Source organism: Nicrophorus vespilloides, unplaced genomic scaffold, assembly GCF_001412225.1.
Source record: "Nicrophorus vespilloides isolate i.1.1-1 unplaced genomic scaffold, Nicve_v1.0, whole genome shotgun sequence".
Classification (NCBI taxonomy): domain Eukaryota; kingdom Metazoa; phylum Arthropoda; class Insecta; order Coleoptera; family Silphidae; genus Nicrophorus; species Nicrophorus vespilloides.
Genome location: NW_017099791.1, coordinates 137,656 through 157,336, shown reverse-complemented (window position 1 = coordinate 157,336; position 19,681 = coordinate 137,656). Strand labels below are relative to the sequence as shown.

Here is a 19,681-nt window from a genome sequence, read left to right as displayed (position 1 = left end):
AAAGTATCAAAAGTATTGAAATTTATGTTTTTCTCTTAAAATTGTATAAAATAAGCTTCAATTTTAAAGAATCTGAAGATCTGGAAACCGTTTAATATCAAGTATCAAAAGAAATGTGCGTCTAACAAATAATAAAGGTTAATTTTTATAAATATATATAAAACAAGAAATGGTGGCTAAAGGAATGTGGATTGTTTGTTTTGGCCGCAAATCGTGAAGGATATTTTTATTTATAAAAAAAAAGAAACGGAAAGGAAGATCCAAGAGAAACATCATTTCGAGTTCGCTTTATATCGCTCTTCGGCTCTTCCACAAACTTCCTTTTCTCTCTTTCTCATCTTTTTCATACTGTTTTCGTTGTTGTTTTCTGTGCGCGACACAATGAAATTCCTTTTTGAAAAAAGTACGAGGTGTGAATGTGCAAGCGGTTTCGAATCATCGGCATCTGCTGGAAATGAAGTTGCCGGAGAGAGCGAAGGAAGTAATCCCATATTTCCTCCCCCCTTTCCCATCACACCGATCCAAAATATACGGCAGCTCCTCGGCAGATTTATTCCTTGTTTTCGTTTTGTTTCCGTTTGATTCTTTCCTTCCTTTCGTAAATATATATTTAAAAAAAAATGTATATTATCCCCATATTTCTTCGTATCAAAGGGAAACACTGAACTTCCTCAAGGTTAAAATAAACAAACGCGTCAATGCTTATTCAAATATTATTTTTTATATTTATAATTTATGAAAAGTAAATCTTCAATTTTTTTTTTAATTTGTTTAATAACTTGTATAGTTTATTAACAAATTTAGATAATATATGTTTATTTCATCAATTTTATCAATCAATTTCATAAATAGATAAAGCTAGAGAGGATTTTTTTTAAATTTTTGATTTAAATTTCCCGCGAAAATTAATTTTAAATTTATCGTTACCTGGAAACAAAAAACTAATTTGCGATTATCCAGTTACCTTGGATACAATTATAATTAAATACAACTGATGAAAGAAAATAAGTGTTGAATATGCTACAAAATATGTAATAAATTCATTTATTCAACTTACGACCATTTCGACTTACGTTCAAAGTTGTGAATTAACGAAAGCTTCAAATGAACAATTAAGTTCATATCAATAAACAAATAAATTCAACTTTCAACCATGCTTCTAAAGTTTGCTCTTGTCCAAACACTAATTTCGACTTACGACCATTCGCACTTTCGATGTTTTTATAAACAATTATTTCCAGAATAAATAAGATATATTTAATAAACATGAAGTTAACTGTTAGATTTAGTTTGATAATTTATAATGAAAATGTTTGATAAAGTAAAAAAGTTATACTCTTAAGTATTAATAAAATTTATTAAAAACAATTTGAGTTTCGTAGAAATTTATTTTAAATGTTTGTTATGTAAAAATAAGAACAAAGCAATGTTTCAGTTAATTTATTTTTAAATGTATTTTCTTTTCGTGCTAATACTAAAGAAAACATATCGCGTATTATCATTTTCTCTTTCTTTCCTTTGTGCATTTTCTAATAACAAAACTATTTTCATAAACTTTTAACTGTAGCAAAAAGACGAAACAAACGTTTGTTATGAAGGAGGGAGGAATTCGCGCGGTTAAATTTTGTATCAAAAGGGGGAACGAGATGTTCTCTCCCTCATTTTGATGATAGCAAGTTATTAATTACGAAAGCCGTCTTAATTTGATGACAAAGAAAGTGATGCATATACACCGCAGCAGCTCGCGGGAAGAGATCGAGGTAAAGGTATTATTACTGTGGCCTGAGGGGTGCACCATTTATTTAGCAAGTCACGAACAGAGAGAGAGTAAAACGCCCCCCAAAATTTCCCCATTCGCAAACATTTATTTTTCACGAAAAACGCGTTCCTCCTATCGCAGGTTGCAGAGGGGTGGATGGGCTAAAACTTCCCTGGTCCCGGAACTTTCCGCAACGCCAACTTATTAATTACATTAGCCTCGGGGATTCCCCGTCCGCCACGCGACTCCTCGCGAAGCTTTCGAACCCTATTAAAACCCTTATCGCGTTTCGCATATTTATTTGCAATATATATATATACACGTTAAACGGAATTTGGAGTATTTCGTTATGAAGCGAAGATAGCTAAAAGTATCGCCGATTATCGATTGTAAAAACAAACAAAAAAATATTCTGGATATCAGCCCATATTAAACGTCAAGTTTTAATCATGAAGAGGAGCGGATTCCTATGTTTGTTAGTTTTACGAGTGTGTGTGTGTGGGAACAAAAGTTCTTGGGAATGCCTTTTGTAAGTGCCAGGGAATAATATCTTCGTGTATGATGGATTACAGAAGCCATTATTAAGCCCTTTGTGCATTCCTCAATTAGCGACTGTCTGCCATGCTATTTCCGTTATGCAGCCTATTAACATGCTGCGACTGCAGCGCTCGCAACTCCCAAACAATAATAATTTATTATTAAAGATCTGCGTTTATTTGCATTCTTCGTATCATTCCTCAACAAGATTTCTATATTTTAAGTTCGTTTAGTACATGTTGTTATGAAGAAACAATAACTAAACCGTTACCATACACTAATTTCTCGATTTACAATTATTTCGACTTACGACCAATCGCATTTAAAATGATTTTTTTGTTAATCAGAAACAAATTCTATTAAAGTTGATATCTACATATAAGTTTATCTATTCAACTTACGAACATTTCGACATACGACCGAATACGATAATTTACAATAAAAAATAAAGAGACAAGTATGTTTTATTTTATCCTCAAATTGGGGAAAGCTTCAAATCAAGAATTATGTTAACTAACCAAATTCTAGTTACAACCATTCTTTAAAAATTTCTCAATTCAGTAACTTCTCGATTTACAATTATTTCGACTTACGACCATTCACACTTACGTCCGAAAATGAGAATTGACTGGCGAAAGCTTCAAATGAATAATTATTTTAACTAACCAAATTCTAGTTAAAACCATGCTTATAAAAATTAATCTTTTTTCTAAACAGTAATTTATCTAATTACGTTTATTTCGACTTACGACCATTCACACTTACGTCAAAAACGAGAATTGACTATAAAATGTAAAGATACAAGTATGTCTCATTTTATTTTCAAATTGGTCATTCTTTAAAAGAATTTCTCCATACAGCAATTTCTCGATTTACAATTATTTCGACTTACGACTTATTCGCACTTATTATTATTTCTTTAAATTAAAAATAAAATCTATTAATGATGATATGTAGATATAATTGAATTTATTCAAGTTACGAACATTTCGACTAACGTTCAAAACCTAGAATTTATTATATGAAAAAGAAAGAGACAAGTAGGTTTCCATATATTCCGAAAACAGCTAAAGCTTCAAATGAAGAATTATGTTAACTAACCAAATTATAGTTAAAACCATGCTTCCAAAATTTACTTTTTTTTTCCATAGTCATTTCTCGATTTACAAATATTTCGACTTACGACCATTCACACTTACAATGATATTTTTAAATCAGAAACAAAATCTATTAATGCTGATGTTTACATATAATTGACAAGTAGGTCTCTTTTTATTCTCAAATTAGCGAAAGCTTCAAATTAAGAATTCTGTTAATTAACCAAATTGTAGTTGGAACCGTGCTTTCAACAATTCATCTTTTCTCTATTTACGATTATTTCGACTTACGACCATTTGCTTTTACGATGATTGTTTCAGACCAAAAACAAAATCTCTTAATGTTAATATGTAAATATAATTATATTTTCAACTTACGAAAATTTCGACTTACGTTCGAGGACACGAATGAATTATGTAGAAAATATAGAGAAATGTGGTTTCATTTAACTATTAAATTTGCAAAGAATTATGTCAATTTTAGTTACAACCAATATTTCCTCATTTTTCAATTCATTAATTTATTGATTTACGATTATTTCGCAATTACAATGAAATTAAAGCTGATACATAACATTTTATTGATTTAACATACGAACATTTCGACTTACATACATAGACAAAAATTGACTACATAAAAAATAAAAAGGGAAGTAAACTTATATAAAGATTTATGTTAATATCAAGAAACATTAACAAATTCTAATTACAACCATGCGTAACTGCCCTAATTACTACAGTAATTCCTCGATTTACGACTATTTCAACTTACGATCATTCGCACTTATGATGATTTTGTTTTCATAAAAATCTGTTACATATACGTTCAAAACTGAGAATTAATTATATAGAAAATAAAGAGAGAAGTAGTCTCATTTATTTTTTTTAAATTGGAGAAAGCTTCAAATGAAGAATAGAGAAACGCAATTATACAAAACATAATTCAATTAGCAAAACGCACCAATTTTTCTTCTCCAATTTGTAACATAATTACACAACGAAACAAATACGATGATAAGAATATAAAAAAAAAGTGAAACACGAACAAAACGTATACATTTTTGTAGCGTCGTGTTTTGATGTGAATGAACTGAATTTACCCTAGTTGGAAGAAGGTGATAGGGCGAGAAAGAGAGGAGACCAGCTAGTTTCGTCGAGTTGAGGCGGAGTGTATAAACTGTCAGCATCTAAATATAGACCCGGTAAACTTGGACGTTTCGTGTAAACAAGTTGTGTTACTAATTTAAAACTCGACAACCTCCTATGCTTTTCTTTTACTTTCAAAACAGAGGGAAAAAGAGAAGACAAAAAAACCGGCTTCCAGATAGCCGCACATAATTTCAGTTTTCCCCGAAACAATGCTCATGTTTGAAAACTGTTACAAAAACAACATTGAAACGAAAAAAAACCTATAGATTTTGAAAACCTTCGCATAATCTATATGTGTATTTCAGTTGTCACCCAACTAATTATTAACTTGTCAAGAAGTAAGCGATTTACATCTTTCTCTGCACGCTGCCAAAACGAAAAGCAATAGGTTTCACTTTAAAATTATAACACTTTTCGTGTATTTTACTAAATTCCGATCCAAAAATAATAATAATTATAAAAAACAAAATTTAAGTATTGATTTAATGAATTAACTGAAACTGAAACAATAATACGCATTATTAATTGAGCGTACTAATTGTTTGTATGTACGCATATTTATTTATATAAAATGGAAGTCGTAATTAATTACAAACGTAATTTAATTCGACGTTGCGTTACGTAATTCGCTCCGTAAATAGCGGAGAGCTTCAATTTCGCTAATTGTTACGTTTTTTTGTGTGTTTTTGCTGTTTGTTTATTTTCTCGTTTTCATATTTAATTATGATCATGGAATGTCCGCAAAAGTTTTCGAAGAAAGAGAGATGAAAGTCCTGCACCCATTGATGGTATTAAAGCTCTCCGCAGTCGATGCATATGCAAAGGAGATGTCCTTTGAGTTTCATCCTTTTTTTTTCGTCTTCTTCAGATTTCTTTTACTTGGTAAGTAATACTACTCTCAGCAATCAATTATATAAATCGAATTCTTGGAAATAAGATTGAACATTTTTCTACTGCTTCTTGGATTTATTTTCGTTTTTAGTAGTTTTTTTTTATGTTTTTTAATTTGTTCCGAGGGAGCAGTAAATGTTAGTATTTGTAATATATTCGTGATTAAATGATGAATATATAAATTTAATGAAAAACAATCTTTATGGCCTATAACATGCAAATTACTATCGATCCAACCACTCTTACCAAAGCACCAAGTTACAAAGATATTCTCATTAAAATACATTGTACTAGTACAGTTTATTATATTTTCATTTAATATAACTAATATTAATTTTATACATGAAATAACAAAGAAGTTAATTGTTAAATCCATATCTTGAATTATTTCTTTTGTAAATTGTTTTAAAGAAAAACATAATCTAAATTGAAATATGAAATATACTTAATGATACAACCAAAGTAATGTTTAATTCAAGGACTTTCAAAGATAAATAAACTACATTTGTGTTTGAATTCTAATGGAAACGAAAAACGATTATTTATATGGAAGTTTCCTTCTGACCAGATGTTGTCAATACTTATAAAGTTGTTCTTTTATTTTAGTTACTTCTTAAAATAAGAAATAATTAAAGTCTAATTTATTTCAGTAAACTCAAACTTTATCAATAATAGAAACAATTCTACTATTATAAATGAAAGTAGTTTTTTTGTAAAATATTATTATTTTTTTGCTTTAAATTTGAAATATGTTTAGTAATATTTTGCGAAATCTAATGAAACTTGTTTCAATTTTACGCCGATTCTTATAGATTTAATTACCGTTTCTTTTATTATTATTATTATTATTACGACACATAACGAAATTTGTAATGTATGTGGATTTTCCCTTTTGACTTACACAACTATAAATAATTTACGTGGCACTTAACATATGGTTTTATAATGATACTGTTATGTTTTTTTTTGCATATATAAATTATAATACTTATATTATAGACGTTTAGAGATGGATTAGAAAGTAGAGTAATATATGATGATGTCCCAGATGGAATATATATGGGAAATGCTTTAGTTGTTAATTAACATGTAACTCCGAATGGGGTAAAAATGAAATTCTTGGGAATAATGAGGACGTTCGCAAAGATTGTAATTCTTTTCAAAATATGTTAGTAATATTAGAATGAAACGGTTCAGTTTTAGTTGCAACAACATGTAACAAGTAAGTGATAAAAATTGAAACTGTTCAGTTTTTTTAACTGCAAGATAATAATTTTATTATTTGTAACATTAACATTTAGTATATTGGAAAGTATAGTCATTTTACAAAACTTTTACTCAATGATGTTAATAACTCTGTGCGATACTATCCTCCTTAATTTAAATGTAACAAGTAACAAGTCATTTTACAAAAATAATACACAATGATATTCACAACATTGTGCAATACTTTCCTTATTAATTGGCATGTAACAAGTAAGTGATAAAGATTGAAACTGTTCAGTTTTTTTTTTATCTGCAAGGCAATAATTTAATTACTTGTAACATTCACATTTAATATTTTATATTGGAAAATAGATTCATTTTGCAAAAAACAATACATAATGGTGTTCATATTTTTGTACGATGATTTACTTGTAACGAGATGTTATAAAATTAAACTGTTAAGTATTTTATATTTGCAAGGTAATAATAATATTACTTGTAACATTAATATTTATTTTAGTGAAAAGTAGAGTCATTTTATAAAGTAATACATAATGATGTTCATAACTTTGTGTTATAGATTGTTCAATTTTTTATATAACAAGATGTTATAGAATGAAACTCTTAAGTTTTTTTTTATCTACAAGTTAATATCCATATATTACTTATAACATTTAGTAGTGGAAAATAGTTATTTAACTAAATAATACAAGATGATGTTGAAAGGGAATATCTTTGTACGATACTTTAGTTCGTAATTTACTTACGACATAAGGTAACAATTATATTATTAAGATTGGAAAGTAGAGTAATTTTACGAAATTATATACGATGATGTTTTAGATCTGTAATAGTATAAAACTGGTATGTGTTTCATCTATAATGTTTTTTTATCAAATATATATTTGAAAACTGGAGTTTTTTCTAAATAAAAGTGTGTACATTTTTTATAAAATTAAATTATTGGGATTCTCATCTATATGTATAAGAGTTTATTTTAATTAGGCGTTTTTGAAACAATATTTATTATGAAAAAGAAACATAAATATTCTTCAATAACTGCTTGCCATTTGCAAAGAGCAACCTCGCCTATAAAGCGACTTATAATTATGCACCAACCAAATAGTTGTTATTACATGATGTTTTAGATGTATTGTAGTAGATGTGATGATGATTAATGTTTATGTTACATGGAGTAAATAGAATGTAATGTATAATAGTATTTAGTATGTTAGTAATCTTACCATGTCGTAAGCGACCAGTTTGTCTGGAGATGCGGCCGTGGGGTTGTCGAAGTAGTTGATCTCGGTGAATCTGTTGACGATGAGTGTATTCGGGGGCGCCGCCAGCTGGTTAGCAGAGTACATGTGAGGGGAGCATTGGCTGCAGGGACAAGGGTAACTGGGGCACTGCTGCTGGTGATGATGGTGATGGTAAAGGGCGGCCGTCTGCGAGGGCGTCAGCTCTGGACAGGGTAGGATTGTGGGATATGTCAAGGGCACTACGTAGGGAATTTGGGTGGCGGTGGTCGTCGGGTTTAGATAGTACGTCGTGGTTACGTCGGATCGGACCTTCGGCGGACGAGCCGGGCCCGCACCAAACCAAACGGAATTCGAACCAAACGGGTTCGTACTACCACCAACAGCAACTTCTGCTGCTGCTGCCAGACCTCCCGGAACCAGGACCACTAACCTCGACACGATTGTCTCAATCGCGATTGTCAGTATTATAATAGTTATAATAACAATAAGCAATTAAATATTGCTTTACAAAATTTGATTATTTTTTTTTACTTGATTGTTCGAGCAAAATTACGAGCTAAAAAGAGATATGTATTATCAATATTATTATTTATATTTTTTTTTGATTTAGTATAATAATAAATATCTGCTTCTTAATATTTACCAATTAAATAAATATATATATATTAATTTACCTAAATTTATTTAATATGTATAGATATAAATTTCCTCTCGTTATTTTATCTAATACTGGGGTAACGCACAACCTTTCTTATTCAAGTGGATTAGATCTTCGAAGGGAACAGTTGATTGTCTATCAATTTATTTAAATTTTTATATAAATAAGATATGTTAGGTATATTTTGTTTCCTTTCTTTTTCCCTCTTCAAAGTTAATTGAAACGCGTAGGAAATGAAGGGTTTTTTTGTATTATTTCTTTTCGTAACGAGAATATATATATATTTTTTATGTATATATACAAAAAGTTTTGATTGTCGTCTAACAGAGATGAGTACAACTACGATATTGACTTGATTGCGAGTGTGACATTGATAGATTATGTAATACAACTATGTATAAGATATATTTTATATATTGCGTACGTATAGTAGACGTGGTAATATTGCACTGGCCCTTTCTTCCTCTTTTCCAATGGGTTAAGTAAGGACGGCGTGTGGTTGTTGTGTGAGCACGCTGCTCAAGAGTCAAGTTGAGGAGGTCAAGAAACTTGCCTCGACCGAGCAACAACACACGAGCAGCGTTATTACACAATCGAATAGCTAAACTATCTCACACGGACTTCTTTATATAATATTTTTATTTTTTTTTTATATATATAATTTAACTTCTTTTTTTTCTTTTACTTTTTTAATTTACTCTTAACTTTATCTTAAAGACTTACGTAAACTACGATTCAATGATTGTCATTAATTCTTCTTGGACAAGACGGCGTCGCCTGTGTCGTCAAAACGCTCAACTCAAAATATTACCTTCAAATTTAACTTTTTTTTTTAAATTATTTTATTTTATTTTTTTATTATTTTTAAAAAAATATATGTTTATTTTAAATATCTTTAATTCGATTTGTACTTGAAACAAGGAACGCGATTTTTCTGATTCGTTCGCGGGCTTTTCTTTTCTTTTTGATTAGTTCGTTCTTGTAATCGCGTTATTCTAAATTAGAAGAATGTCTTGATTTGTTTTATTACCTTGGTTTCAGGGTAGCTTCACTTTGACATTAGAGGAGCACTCGGTCGAAACGTTACAAAGAGATACAAAGAGAATTAGAGAATAGAGCGTTTAAACTTTTAGTTTTAAAGACGACAGGTAGACGCGCGTTTCCGAAGTTCTTTGCAATTATTTTTTTTTGATGTTGTTGTCGATATATTCGTTTCAATATCTGGGCTGTGGTACTTCGAATTTTGCGGAAAAATTTTGATTTTTTTTTTTAGTATCGGTCTGCTTCAGTACAGAGGATTTAGGTGAAAGGTTTAGGACACTGTTTTGTAGGTAGTATTACTATTTTCTGGATCTAAGAGTTGTTATTATTTTTTTTTTTTTTTTGGTAAACTGAGGTGATGTTCACGGTTGTAATAAGAGTGAGTTTATAGTTCGTAGGAAGTTGAGAGGTTTTGATGTTGAGGACCGCCGCACTCGCTGGCTATCTCGCCCGGACTGTGGCAGCAGGAACTTGCCCATTACGTAGCCGGCACCAGAGCAGCAGGAGCAAAGCAACCTTATTGCGCGCGCGGTTGCGCCTTGCAACGACGACGACGACGTCCTTTCCCCCTACCTGATTGCCGCCGCCAGCGCCGCCGCCCACACCCCGCCGACATCCCTTCTCCATCATCCAACGCTGCCACCGCCGCCGCCCCCACCTCTCTCTGGCACATACAACCTGATGCATGCAATAGCTCACCTGAGCCCACCGCCGCCGCTGCCGCCACACCACCACCTCCACCACCACTTCGTGCAGGCCCGTAGTCAAACCAAACCAGAGCCCACTGTATTATGATTAACAACAGACACAGAACTATTCCTGTAACCATACTGAGAAGACCGCGAAAATAATAATGCCATATTTATTTCGAACGTTAACCGGACTAAATTATATGACATTTTGCAGAAATAAATATTATAGATTACAAAGAATAATCAATGTTACTTCAATTCGTTTTAATTTAGGGACTTAGTCTATTAGGTTGGAACTAAGTGATTGAGAATTTTGTCCTAACATATAGTTTTCTTATTGTTTAGACTTCCATCATTAATTTAGTAACAAAAAAATGTATCGATTAGTTATTTTGTTTTGTTTTTATCCCAGTATTAAAATGCAAGAAGAAGACGCGCATTTCAGACATATTTTATTGTATTATTCAATCACTTAGTTGCCAACACAATATACAATGCTACATACTCGACATACGAGTTTAATTCGTTCCGTAACTTTGCTCATATGTCAAATTGCTCGTATCTCAAAGCAAAATATCGTTCGCTCGGCGGCTCGTATTTCAAAACACTCGTATATCGAGTTATCACTGTATATTAAAACAAACAATATCTCGTTGTAATTATTTAAGTGTTTTTTTTGCTTATTTCGCACTCTATTATTTATGTAATTGTAACAGATGCAAGAAAATTATTGTTGTTCTAATATTATGTGAAAGATGACAAGATACACCCTAATTGTAAGTTGTTTTTTTTATACGTAAAAACAAGCAAATTATAGTAAAAATACGTTAATTAACAAATAAACTAATGAAGTTCAACAATATTAAACCCATCAGATTTGCAGGTTTGTTTTTTCACAATAGTAATTAGGTTATAATTCATTTGAAAATTTGACATATTAACAAATACATTAATCAGATCTATAAATAACATAGAACGCTATATATTAATGAATTGTGAACTTTTGTTTTATTATAAATGTATTAATAATTAAAAAATTTGAAATTATTAATTAACATTTATTTTTATATATTTTTTCTTACTATCTTATAAAAAAAATCACAACCTCAATATTTGTAATAAAAGCAGGGATCGTGAAAGTTCTTTACTTATTACCCCAAAATTTACCCCATTGATTTGAAAGAGAGAAAAAGTGTTTGCAGCTGTTAACATGAAAAACAATATTTTAGTTGTTGTTTACAATATTTTAATTGATAAACGTCCTTCTTACCCCCAATAATGTATTTTATTTACCCCATTTTGGGGTAATTTACATCGGTTTTCCGACCTCTGATCTATATTCTTACTGTTATTAATGAATTTTAATTATTAAATAATGATTATTTTTCAGTAAATGATTTAGACAAGATAATTAAAAACATGAAGAATCTTCTATAATCATTTATATAAATAATAATTTAATCATTAATATTTTAATTTCACTAATTATTTAGTTAAAGAATAAAACTTTTTGATAAAATATTGTTATGATTAAAGTAAGTTGAAATAAATGAAATGATTACATAATGAATAATTTTCAGAAATATATTTTGCTTCATATATTTGATTACATGACCATTATATAAATTATAAGTGTAATTATGTATACGAACTATACTCAAAGACATGTAATGGAATAATGGATTGTATAGCATTTGGTATATGACGCATCTAAACAATGATCTCATTAATTACGTAACGCGCGAAAAGATATTTTCCATTGAAACTGAACGTTGTATATATTATTAAATTAACAATAAATCTGCGTAGATTTTATATAATTCTCTTACATTTATTTACATAATATTTCAATTAAACCCGCATCTTTTCATTTGTATAAATAATACTAATTAATAACCACTTTTTAAAATTTTTATTCAAAATTTTTCACAGAAAATTACTTAAAAAAAAGATTTTTATGATTATATCATAAATAGTCTTGAATAATACATATATTTATACAACAATTATTTATTAAAATCGAATAAATTCGTTCAATTTAGTTACGAGTTAATAAAATATATTTTACAATTATGTTCGTAAATAAATAATTATATTAATTTAAATACTAATTGAAAACAATTGTATAAATATTTAGTCTTATATTTAGTAAATTGAATAGGTTTACGAATTTTTTTTCTTTTTTTTATTGAACTTTACTTGATCTCGAAAAGTTTACTGTTTTGGACGAAGGACCAAGTTGTGCATGAGAATGAAAAAAAAAATCATTATTAACTACATCTTACACTTCTATACTTAATACAATTCTTATGTAAGATTTTATTCAACTACTAAACTAATACTGTCACTTAAACTACTTAACGAATATTCTTCTTAACTAATACTGATCTCGTCCATGCTTAACTTCTCCGAGCTAAGCGTTCTTCGCCAACTTCGTGGTGTACATTGTTGCCACGTTTCACAACCATTGTTGCCCTCAAAATTATTGTACATTTTTATTCGTGTTTCATTAGTCAATATTAGTTAATAAACCAGTGTTAATTTAATTTCCAGTGTTTACGATTTGCTTCAGTCTTCAAGTTATAGTGTATTTAAATTATCTAACTGAAAGAAAAAAGTTTAAATTAAGATTTGTTAGATTTAATTTATTTTATAGTTGACACTATAATTGATTAAAAAGAAGTATATAAATAATGAAAGTTAAAAAAAAAACAAACGAAATCTGTAGAAACTTGTTGAATACGGTCCTGCCTACATCATCCCCCCAAAATGTACCTGTTGTTGCCGCTGCAGCAACAGCATCATTCCTCCCACCCTTCCCACGAACACAGCCGTCTACCACTCCGACGCCGCCCCCAACCCCTGCGTCCAGAAACGCCGCCACCGCCACCATCGTTCTCGAACACACCAACCACCCCCACCTCTCTAAAATCTATCTCACACGTAATCTCGCCTATTCACATCCGATAATGATATTCAGCCCCCAAAAACTCTTTGAATCACATTACGTCATCTCCGCGTCGCACAATATAAAGCCGATGTCGAAGGGGGAACCTCGCACGCATCCAAAAACGATGTACAATACTAATAAAAGTAATGCTAATACATCCATAAACATAAATTTCCTCTCCGTTTTTTCTTGCCCAAACATCTTTACAGATTTACTAAGAGATCTAAAGAGGGTGGTTACTACATGTTGCTTCCCGATTTATCACTTTGTAATGTGAATTTTGGACTACAAAAAACATACAGCTTAAGCTCTTAGGATTAAAAAAAGTTACGCACAAACATCAATGGGATTAAGCGAAGATTAGTCCGGAAAACTATTACGTAATCATTTTATTTTGCTGCATAAATTTCAGAAATAAAAGAAGACTAATTGCTTAACATAATTGAAGTTTTTCATCCATAAACTATTAGGAAGAAAACGCATTAAATGGATTAAAGAACTGAAAAAAAACATAGAGCGTAACGTTTCTAATTATAATTAATTAATTAAATAATGAATTAATGCAATATTTTATGTAGCGCATCTTATTTTTTTATACTGGATATTTCAACAAAAAAAAAGTAAAACATCAATTTACATCAATTATTTACAGCGCTTCTAATAAAAACGAATTATTTGATTTTGTTTACGCTTTTCTACATTATGTCATATGGATTTGTTTGTTCTTTATATACGTTTTCATCGATTTTGCATATAAATATTCAATTTCATAATTTTTCTGTATTGAAGAAAAAAAGATTTAATACAAAATGATGAAAGAATAGTAAAGTTTACAATTTATGCGATGTGTCTAAGTAATGACTTCATTAATTACGTAACTGGCGAAAAAAAAAGTATTTTTAAAGACACCAACGTTGGTTATGAAGAGTAAATAAACTTTAAAGATTGCAACATACGTATGTAGTTTTTAATTTAATCCAGTTGAGTAACTTTATTTGCGTTTTACATGATGTAAATATAACACAGAACTGTTTCATTTTTGTTACTTAATGCGCATTACACTATAATATTGTAGATTCTATCGTTCTAGCAGATTTTATAGTTATATTGAAAGGATCAATGGAAAGGCTATAGTTTTGTCTTTAATTTGCATGTTTGATATTCTAATTAGCACGCGTGGTTATCGAGTAATTAGGTAAAAAGTAAGGAATAAGAAAGAAGATGAAAAATCACGGTATCTCAATTATTAATTAAGATTATGTAACATAAGTTATATCAAAAGATGCGCTATAAATGCCCTTGTTATATAATCATAATATAAAGAAAAAAGATTAGAGTGAAATAAAAAAATAATCAAAAAATTGAAAATAATTTAACAAAAAAAAAATCATTGTTTATTAATTAGTATTATTAGTGTATTGATATATAATTATCCAAAAAAAAATTAGTACTTACATTTTAATTTAGAAAAAAATTGAATTTTGATGAGAATTTTCGTAGTCAGTTCATTGAAAAGGGTATAAAAATCTCATAAATTTTTATATTGGATGATGTAATTAGCATGTTTGGTTATCGAGTAATTAAAGAAAACGTCAGGAATAAGAAAAACGTTGAAAAATTGACATATTGCAGTTATTTAATAACATTATGTAATATAAGTAATATCAAAGTATGTGCAATAGATCACCTTGTTATGTAATCATAATATATGAAAAATGAATCAGTTATTTAAAATAACTTTATAAAAATCCAAGATTTAAGGATAAAAATTAGTACTATTAGTGTATTTTTAAATTAAAATATGTAGAATTTAAGACTAATTGTTATGTAATTGTCAAAAAATGTAATAAGTATATTTTAATTTAAAAACGTTTCTTTAATTTGCATGTAGAAGGATGTAATTAGCGTGATTAGACTGTATATTTCCAAAGTTGAAAGATTATATATTTAATTATGTATGAACGATTTAATAACATTAATATTTAGATTTTATCCTTGTCTTATATATAATTGGATTGGATGTCTTTGTTTCGTCTATTCTAGAACGAATCAGTAGAAGTTTTTGTCTTTATCGAATCGGTAATACGAAGGGAGGTTTTACGCCCTGAGGCGAATTCGGATCTTGCAGCCGTAGCCTCAAATATCGAACAAAAACTTTCCGGTCTTTCCAATAAATTCTTGCGGCAATTTATCGCCGCCGATTGGATGCGGTAAATAAATGTGATTTAAATTAACGCGCCACTCGCATAGTAAGTTTTCTAAAAAAAAAAAACCACCAACGAGTTCAGGGGAAGTTGGATTAGTTATCGATAAATGGATACAGGCAAAAAGAGAGGGAGTCTACATCCTATACAACCTCCCTCATCCTCCATCCAATCCACTTCCAATTGTGTTTGCGTAAAAGATCGTTTAAATCCATCGACATTTATTTCACCCGAACCAAAATTAAATCACTTCCGTCTTTAATCCATGTAACACCGCCACTTCATTCAATCACAGGTACAAATCTATTCAATCACAGTCTTTAGAAAGAAAACAATCCAACTCATTAAACAAATCAAATACACATTTTAGTTTCTTAACCAAATCGTGACATAATTATCTGTCAGGATTAGAGTCGTAAAAAGGGGGGCGCAATGGGGGTGTCAGTCACAGGCAAATCAATCGTAGAGACGCCAATGGCGCAAGTAATATATAAATAGGTATTAGTTTTTGGGAGGAGAAGAGCGCAAGTTAAATATTTTGCACCTTTGATTTTTTAAGCCAGGGGCGCAAATTAGATATTGGGCCCCACTTGGTCCTTGCTGCGGTTCTGGTAAGGACTATTGTTATTATATTTCTTGGAACACTGCCCAACTCTGCTGAAGATTACCGATCAGTATTTGCAATAACACCTGAAATCTATTTGATAATTTCTGACTTTCTGATAAACTGATGTTACAATAAAAATTCCGAATGTTTAAGATTTCATTCGAAATATCTTTTTCTCTCCTACCATTATATAATATGGATCGTACCAACTGTCATCGAAAAAACTTTGATCTCCCTGAGGATTACCAACTAGTACTATTGACAGCTACAATTGTATACAGTTTTGCCACGTGTACATCTGACAGATATGTAAGTGACTTGTTATGTCATAGTGTAGTTCACAATATTTTGTAGTAGTAAGACAACAGCAATAAAATAGTAAAGTAATGGTAAGTAAAATATTTGTGAACTTATCGTAATAGATTAAAAATAAATAAGAAAACTCTAGTCTCTTTTTCATTTCTACAAAGATATGAATTGAATATGAATGAAATGAAATATAAATTTTCATATTTATATTGGAAGCGTTACAACCTTTATTGAGGTTGTAGCTTTTTATATATTATCGGTATAATTTAATGTCTACTGAAAGATTCAAGAAAATCTGTTGATTTTAAAGCGTAAAACTTAAGATATACTGCTTTAAATTAAATAATTCGTAGAGGAGTTGAATGTTTATGCAATATATTTACGTTTATTTTGATCGAGCCGTGATTCATTCGTAATTTACATTCCTGCAGGCTATGAATGTATCGTGAGTTACCGTTGTATCTAGCTAGCAATTGCTACAAAATACCAATAATGTTTAGTTTTCAACAAGAATATTTATTTATATTACAAATATTTTAACTGATTTTTTACTCTAATTATTTATAATTTTAATAATAAATATCTATATTACTGAGTTTAACTTATTAATTGTAAAATTTTAATTTTTTCAAATAATAAAAGCAGTCTTGATGGATTTGAACAAAATGTATATTAAAATTGTTTAGTTTATAATTTAAAAGGCACTAGCGGCTATAAATACGACCCAACTAAAAAAAAATTCTTAAAGAAACTTATCTTCTTTGCTAAAAAGTCATTTTAATGTCAATAATTCAATGATTAGGTAATGAACTATAAATCTTCAAGGAAGTAAACGCGAGCCTCTTGTGGCCCTAGTTGACTATGAATGCGGCCCAAAAAACAAAACTCATTTCATCATTTAGTTTTATTGTATTTTATTCCAATTTAGCTCAGGTAAGATAAAAACTGGGACACCTCTGGTAAAAAAATGAATTTGGTTTAGAGGAGTTACGAAGAAATTGAAACGTGCGGTCTTTAAAATATGCAGAACGATCGGCATAGCTACACGAAATACGTTTTATAAAAATTTCCCAACGATTAAATATCACGAGCTGTAGTTTAGTATGTTTACTGACTACGAATCCTCTATGGAAAAGAATATTGAAACGTCGAACGAATCAGTATTTAATTTAAATATAGAAAAATCTAAGTAATCAATATTCAATATACATTCTTGATATTATTATTTTTTTCATCGAAGAATGCCTTGAATACGTTATTGCTAATATCATTTTTGCGACGTCGTTGCTTAAATGGAGGCAGGAGGGGTGGATCTTTGCATCATCCCATTGTTGCCTATTGATTTTTCCCTTCCAGATATTTTCTAATTAATCGCAAACTGCGGAAGAAGCGAAAAAAAAATTGTATATCGTTTTATATAAAAGGAGAGGAAAACGAGGCGCGACACGGAACAAGAATAGGGGAACCCCCGGGACGTCGTGACTTTCGGAGGCGACGCGGGGTGCGCTAGCTTTTCGAAGATTTAATTGCGAGCCCCACACTTTTAACGACCAATACACGCTGTATATTAACAAAATTATGTCGAGATTTCGTCGGCTCTCGCGCGACGGTTATAATCGTAAAATTGCAAAAACATTACGAGGTCGTCATCAAAGTCGAAGACAACAAAGTCGTACAAAATATCGAAGGGAAGAAGAGGGAAAGGGAAGGAGAAAAACAGGGGATGGGGTGGAAGTTCGAATGGGCTTTGTTCCACGCAGCAGAAGGAGAAGAAGCAGAGGTAAGCCTATTTTGCCTTTACATTCAACCTCTTCTTTGAGAAGGGGAAAACTTTCACGTTCAGACACGAAGGTTTTTGTTTTCATGCTTGATTGTTTTTTTGGGAACCATCGAAATGTGTATTATTTTTAACTGCCTACATCTAAGATTATTGTAATTACATAATAATCAAACCATTGAAAAACTTGTTATTCTCACTTATAATTTGTAATAATTGAACAAAGACAAATTCATTTCTCATTAAATTTAAAGCAACTCAGATATCCTACTAAAACAGAAACATGTTTTCATTGTTTTATTAATAGTTCATTAAAATTTTATTCTTAACATCTCAGATAAATAAAAAAAACTTCTGAAAATATTTTAGTATTTACGAAAAAATGTTTCTTTAAAAAAAAAATATTTTTGGATTCTTCAAAATAATTAGTGTTATTCTTTACTGTAAGCATACCAGATTATTGTAATTACATAATATGATAGTCATAAACGAATGAACAGTTTCTTGTCTTTGCTTAAAAAGTGTTATAATATCATTTCCAATAAAGTTTTATTCATTGAGTATGGTTGTAATTACCGTATTTCCCCAAGTATAAAATGCTCTCATCTATAAGACGCACTTTAATTTTGGGGCTCTAAATTTGGAAAAAAATGTATTACATAAATCACTGCATGCAGTTTTTAGACCCCAACAGTTTTGGAAAAGAGTGCTTGAAAAAATATAATACGAAATTTATAAAGTAATGAAAAGCTTATAGTTTTTACTTATAAAGTGTTAGGAAAACATCATTTCCAAAAAAAAAACTTAATACTTTCATTCATCGAAATTTTGTTTAGAAAAGTTTTATTCTTACCTTCTGCTTAAATTTAATTGTAATTACCGTATTTCCTCCATATATAAGAAGTTCTCACGTACAAGATGCACTTTAATTTCGGGTTTATAAAAACAATGCATTACATAAATCAGTGATTCCTCAAATATTTGGTTGTTTTTCTACACATATTCATTCTTCGGGGGGTTGCAGAAACTTTTTATTTCCAAAAGGGGGTCGCGGACCAAAAAGTTTAGGAATCACTGACATAACCCACATTTCTCGAAAAAGAGTGCGTCTTATACTTGGGAAAATAAGGTACATAATACGCAAGTTATAAAGTAATAAAAATCTCATAGTTTTTACTTATAAAGTGTTAGGAAAAACATCATTTATAAAAAAAAACACTTAATAATTTCATGTATCGACATTTTCTTTAATAAAGTTTCAATCTTAACTTCCTATATAATTTGATTGTAATTACCGTATTTACTCCAAATAAAAGACGGCCCGAAATAAAAAAAAAATACATAAACCATACTATAAGACGCACCCAGTTTGTAGAGAGATACTTTTTTTTAAAGGTCTTATACTGAGGAATACATTATATAATACGCAAGTTATAAACTTTTTATTTTATTTTTTTATATTTTTTTGATCTTTAACAAATTAAAAGGCTTGTTTTTTTACCTATAAAATGTTAAGAAGAAAATGAAAATATTATTCGGTAA

At 29.9% G+C, this 19,681-nt stretch overlaps 1 protein-coding gene across 5 annotated transcripts in view; it reads right to left on the bottom strand.

Moving 5' to 3' along the window:
* Positions 1-19,681, bottom strand: part of LOC108565614 (polypyrimidine tract-binding protein 1) — a 196,793-nt gene that overhangs the window by 47,553 nt on the left and 129,559 nt on the right. For 2 of the 5 annotated variants that reach the window (XM_017925157.1, XM_017925159.1), the window contains exon 1: positions 7,884-8,494. The exons of the other annotated variants lie outside the window; for them this stretch is intronic. In XM_017925157.1, coding sequence (XP_017780646.1) covers positions 7,884-8,006 — 123 coding nt within the window. In that variant the 5' untranslated portion in view covers positions 8,007-8,494. Of the gene's footprint in view, positions 1-7,883; positions 8,495-19,681 lie in introns of those variants that run through there. 5 annotated transcript variants of the gene reach the window in all.